The sequence below is a fragment of the Buteo buteo genome, chromosome 3 (assembly GCF_964188355.1).
Source record: "Buteo buteo chromosome 3, bButBut1.hap1.1, whole genome shotgun sequence".
Lineage (NCBI taxonomy): Eukaryota > Metazoa > Chordata > Aves > Accipitriformes > Accipitridae > Buteo > Buteo buteo.
The window spans coordinates 11,951,247-11,962,239 of record NC_134173.1 but is presented as its reverse complement, the minus strand read 5'-3'; the positions used below and the strand labels follow the sequence as shown (position 1 = coordinate 11,962,239).

Below are 10,993 nucleotides of genomic sequence, written 5' to 3'. Positions count from 1 at the left end.
GAAAAAACTATAGGCATAATACATTTGTAACAGCTACTGTCTATCTTGAGACAAGCTAAGGATGTCAACACATGGTTATAGTCCCTCTCAGGAATGCTGGCATACATGCAGCCCCACAGAAAGCAGTTAATAGGGGAGTGTGTCTATGCTTTCATTGATCTTCAACTGTTTTACATCCCTAGCTGCTCCAGAAACAATAATTTCATAATTTATAATGGAAAACTAAAGTGGAAGGAACTTCTTTTATATATATTAGCGTACTCCATTTCATTTGAGTTACCCTCTAAATACTGGGATCAAGCAGGCACTTCTTACCTACAAGCTCCCAGTGAGTCCACGTGAGCTTTGCCTCTGAACTCTGGATTGCCCTGAAGTATGGGGCTGTCAAACACAGCAAAAGAGAAAGGACAGAGCACGAGGGAAGAGGACTCTCTGCAATTCAGTGCTTTGCACAGAACCGCTGGCTTAAAAATACTCGTTTGCAGGAGGAGCGGGAAATTTGACTTGACATAAAATGCAACCTTTCCTACTTTTAACCCAACATATTTTATGTAGCAAGAACCTAATAAAGAAGTTACCTCTTGCCTTGTTCCAGGTCTTCTTGCGACAGATTGGTTTTTCAAGGAGAAATCCCCAAATGCATCAGTGAATTCTAGCACTCCTCTTGGAGCTGCTGAAATATGCTTTAAGTAGGCCAGCATGGGAATACAGCAAGCAAGGAGAACAAAACCAAACACAGGCCTGGTCATGAACCCTTTGACCGTGAAAACGAGCAAACAGTGGGATGCACTCCGACTAGAATGACACAATTTTGTAAAACAGCTCAAAACATCACGCATGCTCCAAAGCGCTGAGCACGACAAATGTACACGCACGCGCTCCACCACACACAGCACCCCAAAGTAGTAGAAGGTGGCAACACGTTTACAGGGACTACCATGAAATGTGCATGATGTCAACACCTGGAAATCTCTCCGGTGACAGATTCTTATCTGACAGTCAGTTAATAGTGGAACATTTTTTTGCACCAACAAGAAGATGATATTTTCCAAAGGATAATTTTCTTAACTAGTTGTTTTCATATAAGCAGAGTCTTCCATAGGATGGGGGCGGCGATTTACGCGACGGCTTTTCACTAAGCACTTTAAGTGGCTTTGAAATACAAAACTAAAAGCTGTTTTGGCTTTCTAATTTTCTTTCTGTTTTGCAGTATGTACCGATTTATTCATAGCATTTCTGACAGAAGGAATTTCAAGAATGCAAACAGCATGATGGCAATGTAGTAGCTGATTAGCTCCGTGGAAAAAGTTTCTCCAAGTTCCGACTTTTGGTCAGTGCACAACATTCAGGATACAAAAGTACTCTGGCAAGGAAGGTCTTTCTTTCACTTTAGCCATAATAAAAAAAGATCTTCTACACTTTAGCTATAATAAACCGCACAAAAACCAGAGAAAGGGAGAGAGAAAGAAAGAGAGAGAGAGAGAGAGAGAGATGGCAGATACACTGAGAATCTGCAGCGTAGATAATCAAACCCTTTATTGTCTAAGTTACATTAGACTTGCAACACCATAAAAACCTGTTAAGAAGAAACAGTAGATTGGTAGAGGTAGTAGAAAGTCCCTGTAACAGTCACAAAAGGGCTTTACAGGAGCGTGTCATGCCAAAAAGTTATCACGTTGCTTAAAAGAGCTGATCAAAGCCCATTGACTAAATAAATAAGGAACACAACTCATTTTAAATACTATGGCCTAACTAAAATAACAAATCAATACAATACAACCATAAAGAAGAAAATAGAAATCGTGGGATTCGCTTCTGAAAACAGATGGTCTTTAAGGTTGGCTTTCCCCCACCCACTCTTATTTCTTGTTTAATTAAGTGAAAATCTCATCTCTGTGCTATACACAGCATATAATTATTTAAACTGATTTCCCCTACTGTTGTTCTTCATGGAGCTAAATTATGATTGTAAACTTTGCTGATTAGTACCCTGGTAATGGCAGTGACAGCACTAGCTTCTCTGTCAGATTCTGGAAGAAAAGCTCCAGAAAGAAGCTTTTGGCTCTAAATATTAACTGAGATTTTCTAGATCAGCTTGCCAAAAAAATACAATTGAAAAAAAAAGAGAAATTACACATGTACACTACACTTTCATGCCATTTTGGGTACAGAAGAGTTTTTAATAACTAAACCACAAACAAATAGGCTAAGCAACTAGCTTTTGTGCATTCCTGAACTGTCACCATTACTTTCACTCATGGAAAATATGACTCAGAAAAGCAACGAAACAAAAGTGAAACAAACAAACAAACAAACAAAAAAAACCCAAAACAAACCGAGAAAGCTAGTGCAAACCCAAAATGATAATCATTAAGCAACACAGCAAAATATTTCATTTTTTCTTTTTTTTTTCCTCCTTTTTTTCTTTTTTTTTTTTTTTTTTGGTGTACAATGGAATGTGTCTATGCAACCTCCCTCAAAATAACTTCACAGAACAGTTAATTACAGTCACTTATAAGTATTTGCACAGACATTCCTAACTACACCGAGACTTACAGAGAATTCTGGTATACATCCGATGTAATAGCATAAGGAAAAACTAGTTTAAAAAAAATACATAAGAAAGTTAATTTGCATTGTTGCAAGTGTTGCGAAGTAACAAAAACTGTCAAGTAATTTAAAACAAGTAACAAGTAGTATCCAGAACCAATTACTGACTTGATTTTTTAAAAAAAAGAAACCCCCCGCCCACCAAAACTGTTAGAACAGAAAGATCACGCTTTAAGGTTTTTTTCTGCTTTTTGTTTTTTTTTAAACAAATCTTTGTGTCAGAAGCCCATTTCTAGAAAACCAGCACTATTCCGTTATTGTATTAAGTAAACTGTTGCTCTCACCTGTATTAAAGGTTAGCATCATTTCTGTACATGTAAAATTATTGCTTTTTTGAAAAATATATTTAGCATGCTAGGGTTTTTTTTTTTTAATCCATTTCCTGCCTTTACAAAATGTTACAATTTAAAAAAAAACTAGTAAAGCTTTTGCAAAAATTTTCACAGAACATTTTCTTTCAAGGCAGCAGTAACTTTTGATAATGCATAAAATTATATGTGCAAAATCTGAAACTCTCAGAAATATTACCATCACACATAGTGTCACAGCAATAAGAAAAGAAAATATTTATATCTGTGGAATACATTTTTAATTGCTTACACTGCATGGTTTAACAACCTGTTATGTGCCACAACCCCACCTTGAAAACTTGCAGTTAAAGAGTTACTGTAGAAGAGGTATATAAAGCTTTTTTTTTTTGCTTTTTTTTTTTTTCCTAACACCACCAGTGATCACCAAGTACAAGACATGACACATTTATATGAACATTTTAACCTGCCACCACAAAAGAAGTTCCTCGTCTTTCCAAAACGTCACTGGGCCCAAGGAGGAGCAGTAGCTGGCCTGCTGAACCAAACGCAGGAGCAGAAAGTACCTTACGGGCGGGCCCAGGGCTGCCTGAACTTGTTCAGTGACACCTTTTCTCTTCTAAACATACAGATCAGCGGCGTTAGACAGCTGAGTGTTTTATTTATTTTTTTTTTTTTAAAAACGTGAAGACTTCCTTTGTGATCAGGTCGAAGAAAGTAGCCCTGTTACAAAAAAAGGTCCTGAGAGTAAAACACAGAAGCCTGTTTTTTTTTTTTTTTTTTTCCTTAGTGTTCAACTAGCTTTTCTTTCCCAAAGCAGAATAGAAGCTTTTCTCTGGAAGTGTTTCAATTTCCATATTCACATACTATTAATGGTGCGCAGTCAAGAGCAAGAGCACTAGAAATGCAAGTGGTCCCCAAACTGTAATGAAACAAACCATTGCAGAATGACGGTCTTTCTCTTTAGTCCCTTTAATCCTTCATCAAGCATTGCTTTCTCAGCACCGAATGCCACCTTTTCCCCGCACCCCCCATTCTTCCTCTCTCTGTTTTTTGTTTTTTCTTGTTGTTTTTTTTTTAATTTGCTTTTCAGCATGACAGGCAGTGGCAGTTTCATTAATTAATACTTCTCCAGCCCTGGAATCCACTGCTGTTTTTCAAATGTATCAAATAGTCATTGTGAGCATCAGGGAGGTTTTTGTTACAGTGCTTAACTTCTTCATGCTGTCCAAATCACATAAAGTTTAATTTTTCCAGTGTCTCAAACTTCTCTTGATTAATACAGATGCCTTGTGCTGCCACAGTGCTTGCCAACTCCACTGTTTATTATAAAGGAAATAAGGAACCATGGGACTGATTAGTACGTCAATTTATATATATCTCGTGTAGCATCTTCATTTATTTAAAAATGATTAACAGCGCAGAGGCACCCCCCTCCTCGCAGAGCGCCGGTCTCACTCTGGCGCAGCGGCTCCGGGCGAGGCGATGGCTGGCGGGGAGGCTGATCCGCAGCCGCCGGGGCACGGGGCGGCCGCGCGGGGGGCCGCCGGCGCTGCCCGTCGGGGTGGGGGCCGCTGGCACGGGGGGTTCCTCCGCCGGGGCTCTAGGTTCCCTTCCGGAGAGGCAGCGTGTGGGCGACCTCCGCGCCGCCGTGGTCTCTCCCCTGCAAGAAGGAGGACACAGGGGAAAAATGCTCATTCTCGCCTCCGCTCCCACGCGCAACCCTCCGGCCAGCCCTGCTGGCGTTCGTTACCCTCTCGCGAGCGTCGCGGACGTTCGTTTCGGCCCACCGCGTCGGAAGTTTTGGGGTTGGTTATTTATTTATTTTTTTTTTAAAAGCATCTCCAGCAAGAGCAAGTGCGTCAGGCCCGTATGAAGTCCCTGACGGACTGGAAGAGCAAGTAATAGCATCTGATGGAGCACTTCAGAAAAGGTTGAGAACAAGGAGGGGAAGAAGAGGCCTCGAAAAAGCAGAATTCTGTGCTAGCCAAAAGGGATTCAGAACTAGATCAGCATTTGAAAAAGGCTGAAGTTGGAGGTCACCAAGGCAGCTAGAAGAAGAAAAAACTGAATTCTTCTGCCGGTCTGTCAAATGCTAAGGCGGCTTCCCCACCCCCCCCACCTTGTCATCTTCCTTTTCTTTTTTTTAGCCAATTTTCATGAATAATTACCATGCTGAAAAAAATAGCAGGGATATTCTAAAATCAAGTGAAATTAAAGATAACATCATGAATAAGTGGGAGCCTGCAGCTCCCAAGAAAAGCTTTAAAATGACATTTAGAACATCACTGTCGGAACAATGCAGTTTACAATCCTGATCCTAAAACAACATGGCAAGATTAATCTTACATAAATGCATTATCCTTAAGCTAAAGTCTTGATGAAGTGAAACAGACCATTTTAAATTAATGCAACATAAAATACGGCACCCATGTAAAATCCAAGCAAGTTTCAAGCTGTGCCTATGGCAGCCCTCGAAATAGCTAAAGAAAGCCCAGCTCTGGTTGACATAATGTATTAAGTGCATCTCTTTTGTTAATAGATTTAGAAAATTCCTAATTAAACCTGGCCCGAGATTCATGACATTTACCAGTCAAAGTTTGGTTTAAGTCGGAAAGATTTGCAACAAAATTAAAGAAAAAAAAAGCTGCTGTACATACAGCAGTATATTTGAAATGTAGGAAACAGTAACTGAATGAGAGATGTGATAAAACTTCCTTAGTTGGATGCTGAATTTCTTGCAGTAAACCAAGAAAGATGCTTTACATTTTTGCACGGCTGCATCATGCCCGAGAGACAGAGCCACAGTTCCAGGAGGAGGCATTCATCATTAAAACGTCTCGTATCAAACCCGCTCTACGTACGCGGGGGAGTGCAGCAGGGTTTCGCCGAGCCAGGGGGCGAGGGAGGGGGAGAGGGGAGGGGACGGCAAGCGCCTTGCCCCAGTTTCCCTGGGTAAAAACTGAAAAAAGGGGTGTAATTAGGGGTGTTTTTTGGGGATGGATAGCCTGTGGGGTGCTGGGTGGCGGAGGCATTCCCTGCGGGTCTGGGCACCCCATGGACCACGCAGCACCGGGGACCCGTGAAAAGGCTAATCCATCCTCCTCCCACCTGGCAGGGAGGCCCAGAGGGGCTGGGGGTGGTGGGTGGGTGGGTGGCTGGACCCCTCTGATGCACAGCTGCACTCCCAGCTTCACTGGGAAACAGCACCCGAGCTTCACGCGTGCCAAAACCCAGCCAGTGGCTCGCCCCCTCGTACTCGCACCGGCCCGAGGGGACAGTCAGATTTTGAACCAGCTGATACATCGCTGGACTGAATTCTTCCTGAAGTGAAACTTTTACCATCTTAAAAAGTAGGCTTTCTTCACTCTCAGCGTTTCAAAGGGGAAAAACAGCAGATCTTTTTTTAAGTGAAGCCTATAGCTTCCATGCCAAAGGCTGCTTTCATACTGACTTCTAGGGCTTTTCACCAGTTAACAGGAAAAAATCAGTTTGTGTGCACGTTAATATATGGGAGACAAATTATCGCATGACATTGAAATAAATTGCAATGATCGGTTTGGAGCACAGATATTGCTCCAGTTTGCTGGCAAGGGGAAAGTGTTGGGACAAGAACTACAGCTGCTGATCCTGTCTATTATGCTTATAAACTAACAGACATACAGTACATGCATATTACTCAGATGCCGGTACAGCAGCTTCCATGATTCCTTGATTGTTTGCATTATAATCTCCATATGTATGAACGAGACAAATTAGGTTGCCATTTATTTGTTCATTATCTATTATTTTGATTAATGGAATTCTTGTTCTCAGAATAACTATTTAAAAATAACATTTGCAATAATGAGGACTGAACTATTAATCATGATCTTTAGAAGAAACTCTGCAAGGAACTGGGGCAAGACATTTCATATGAACAAATGTCATAAATAGGACTTCTAACAAACAGTGCTAAAATTTCAAATGCAAAAAAAAATCCCAAAACAACCCTACCAAACTCAGAAACCATTGGTTTAAATAACTTTTTAATCTGGTTTGGGTTTTGGTTTTGGTTTTTTTTTGCTCCCCCCCTTCTCTCTAAAGTTGCTTTAGAACAAGCAAGGCTGTAGCGTTGCTGGACTGTAAAAACATCAGAGGGTAACATGCCACCAGCCTTTCCCCCAGGCTCCTTTATAATATATGTGTGTGTGTATATATATATATATATATATAGTGTTTTCTTGATGGTTCTTTCCAATCTGTCTATACCTCAAATTCTGACTATTCACATTTATGCTATCTCTCTCACGTATTGAGCACTGCAAGAAATATTTTGAAGTACTTATAGTGGAGAAAATTAAGGCTTATGGACTCCTTAATGAAGGTGGTTTACCCCTGTCACACAGGACCTACTGCGCACCTCTCTCTTCAGTGCATGAGGCCCAAGAACTGCGGTTTCCACAGCTCTTTCACAGAAAAGGACCATCACTGCCTTCTGGCAGGGGGAAAGCTTCAGCCAGAGGTACCCATGATACCAACAGTTCATTTTCTTCTCTGAGCTGTACCTTTTAATTGATTTTCTGTGAAGAAAAGGGTGTTTTTCCAGAGAGGGTAAAGGTTGGAGTTTTGGGGTTTTTGCTTGTTTCACTTGCACAAAAGGCAGAGAACTTGGTATTTCTGGCTCCAGCACTGCAAATATGCTTCACGTATATACACTCTCAATTAGACAGAACTCTTCCTCTTTGCTAACCAGTAAATCATGCCTTTTGAACACCCAATTACTTGGTCCTTAAAATTTTTAGAGCATATTGTTTGACAAAGCCCTGACAGAGGATAATCTACGTCCCTAAAGCAGGCCAAGTTTTTTTATGTTTTTAAAAATGCAGCAGCAGAAGTTAAATGCAAGGCATATGTACTAGAAATTGCTACCACTGCAAAAGCAGGCCAGAGACTGACTCCTGTGCCACTGAATGCACTTGGGAATTGGGCTTCTGGCTGCAATGTTGCAGCATCAGGCAGCGTCCTCTGAAATGACCCCATGCTTTAGGAAAGCTTTGCTTTGAGAGCTGCAGCGGCTTCGAGATACACGCGGTCGCAGGGACCCTTCCGAAGGGGAGCCAGCTTTTGTCTTGCCATGTATAAGCGATTGGAGTGCGCTCCCCAAATTCATGCCTACTAAATCAGGTCTTTGGACAGTGCTTAGTGTATTCCAAATTAAGATACATATTCATTGTGGATAAGCAAGCTTAATTATGGATATATTGGGACAGTTAGCATTTATAAAAATATTCAGAATATTCAGTATGTTTAATATGGCAGCACTTCAAGAGAATCTACATGACTTTGCACAGATTGTATTGACTTGGGGTATGTAATGAGCATTTTTTTGTCCTTTAGATAGAATAGGAACTATTCCAGAGTTCACAGGAAATTCATTTGATGTAAAAATGTCCTCCTCTTTTTTTTTTTTTTTTAAAGCTTTCAGGTAGAAGTAAGAAACCACAGTAAACAATGTTATGAAGGAAATGAACATCATCTTTCCTCCGTTTTGTTTATATTTCCTTGGTGCTGATAACAAAGCATGAAGCACAGCCCAGTGCTATCATTATCAAAACTGGGTGTGTAGGATCTTCTTTACACACCCCTACAGGCAGCCCTACTTTTCAGCGATGCTGAACACCTGCATCTCCTGTTGGTGGTTCACTACCCTAAAGTATGCTTCCTATTTAGACACCTAAATATAGATTTAGCTGGCTCATTTTTTAAAAAGCTTGGCTGTAGACCCTATTTTTAACATGCAGAATTAGAATTATTCTGCAAGAAAACTGCTATATAATGTAGCACTCTTGTAAGTTATTATGCTGGGGGATTTTGAAAGCCCTACCTAACATCCTTTCATAAAGGAAACCTTTAGAGATGATCTTCTGGTTGACTACTGAAGGGAATGGGGGAACTGTGAAATACTAATGTTAATATTTTTACTCTTTAGCAGACTACTCGGGGGAAGATATTTTACCTGTGAGGAGGAAACATTATGTAAAGTGAATCATTTCCACCTAACATTAAAAAAAGCCCCTTTCATTCTCAAGCTACAGTACGTGGTTAACTATTGTTTCTTGCTTGGAGCATGTGCATGGCACTTCTGTAACTTGAACTGACTTTACACCATAAACTCTCATGAATAGATCTGTCCCCAATTAAGAAATGAAATGAAGACACGGAGTGACAATGTTTAAAGTGGGAAATCGTAATGTTACTAGAATGCTGCAGGCATCATTCTCAGTGCGAGCTCATTTCTGCGCTTCTAAAGGCCCCTACAGCTGCAGGTAGAAATGAGCTTATTCCCTCTCTAACGCCCAGGGACTGTGCAGGTGGAGTCTTCTGGGGGAGTGGAAAGCCTGCTCGTGATGAGAACAAGCAAAACGGCAGACAACTGAATAATCCTAACTGACACAGATGCTGACAAACTGAGACAAAGGCTGATACTGAGGAGCAAACAAGACAAAAGAAAGGGAACTGTCTCCTGGAGAAGTGATCATACTGCAGCTTCTGTGGAAGAAATACTGACTGGCAAGAGACGAAGCGATTCACGAAGCTAACCCCTACCCGGTATTCTGCTGTACTGAGAGATGCTGTAATTTAATCAAATACTTTGAAGACAGATTGACATGGATTGAGACTGCAAGAGCAAGCTACATATGCCATGGAAGAAGTTAGTCAATAAATTCTGGCATGGCAGTAGTTTTTACAAAGACAAGATTATGAGTAAATTTATTGTGCAGTAATATAACCCGAATTACAAAAACAGTCCAGATGTGGACTGAGCTGCCACATCTCTTTTTTGATAGATACAGCCATTTCAGAATTTTTTGGAAATGTATTGTATTGGGTCTGGCTGAGATGGATTTAATTCTCCCCATAGCAGCCCTCACAGTGCTGTGCTCTGTACTGGTAGCTAGAAAGGTGTCGGTAACACACCCGTGTTTTGGCCACTGCTGAGCAGTGCTGGCACAGCATCAAGGCTGCCTCTCCAACATTCCCCCCTCACCAGCAGGCTGGAGAGGGGGGCAAGATCTTGGGAGGGGACACAGCCAGGACAGCTGACCCAAGCTGACCAAAGGGATATTCCGTACCATATGATGTCTGCTCAGCAATAAAAGCTGAGAGAAAGGAGGAGGAGGGGGACATCTGTTATTATGGTGTTTGTCTTCTGGAGCAACCACTATGTGTACTGAAGCCCTACTTCCCAGGAATTGGCTGGACATCACCTGCTGATGGAAGGCAGAGAATAAATCTTTAGTTTTCCTTTGTTTCCATGCATGGCCTTTGCTTTTCTTTATTAAACTGCCTTTATCTTGACCCATGAGGGTTTTTTCCATCTTATTTTCTCCCCACCCCTGTCCTGCTGAGGGGGGCAGTGACAGAGCAGCTTGGTGGGCACCTGGTGTCCAGCCAAGGTCAACCCACCACATGTATTTCCAACTTTGACCTTACATTGTCTTTTAGAGGAAAAAAGCCCAGATGCCTTCAGAATCTGATCTCAACTACATGAGAAAGAATGAGCACGAAAAGATGAAACAGCATTTTAAAGATGCTTAGGTTTACTAAATCTACATTCCTAAGCCGATGAGAACCAAAGACTAGTTGAGCTAGTTTGCAGAGCTGCAGTGTTCCACTCTGTCACATATTTCTACGGAGAGGTACATCCTTGCACAATATTATTAGATAAGCATCATAAGGAGAGCACTTTCATCTAGTTCTCCAGCTACAGCATAACTTTGCTGCTACTGTCCCACAAAGCAAAGCAAACGTTGCCCACAACAACTGCTGAAGTGCTATGCCATCTTGAAAACTTTATGAGGAGAGTTGCTGGCCACTCCTACAGCCTGGCAGCAACTCAGATACTCCTGTGGCAGCAGCTGGGTTTCCCACGTAGCCTTTGGGCCAGAAAGATGCAAGTGCAATGGAGGAGGTGCCAAGAGTCTCCAAGAAGGGTGCAGCATATGAACTATGCGACGTGGTGGTGCCCAGTGAGAACGTTTACTGAGCAAGTAGAAACCAACTCCTGAACTTCATGGAGGCAGGACTAGCAT

The 10,993-nt window shown here is 41.6% G+C and overlaps 1 protein-coding gene across 1 annotated transcript in view; it reads right to left on the bottom strand.

The window, feature by feature from the left end:
- Window positions 1-4,272: 4,272 nt before the first annotated feature.
- Window positions 4,273-10,993, bottom strand: part of ZNF516 (zinc finger protein 516) — a 102,771-nt gene continuing 96,050 nt past the window's right edge. Inside the window, exon 6 of the mRNA XM_075022866.1 lies at window positions 4,273-4,581. Within this exon, the coding sequence (XP_074878967.1) occupies window positions 4,522-4,581 (60 nt within the window). The 3' untranslated portion in view covers window positions 4,273-4,521. The remainder of the gene's footprint in view (window positions 4,582-10,993) is intronic.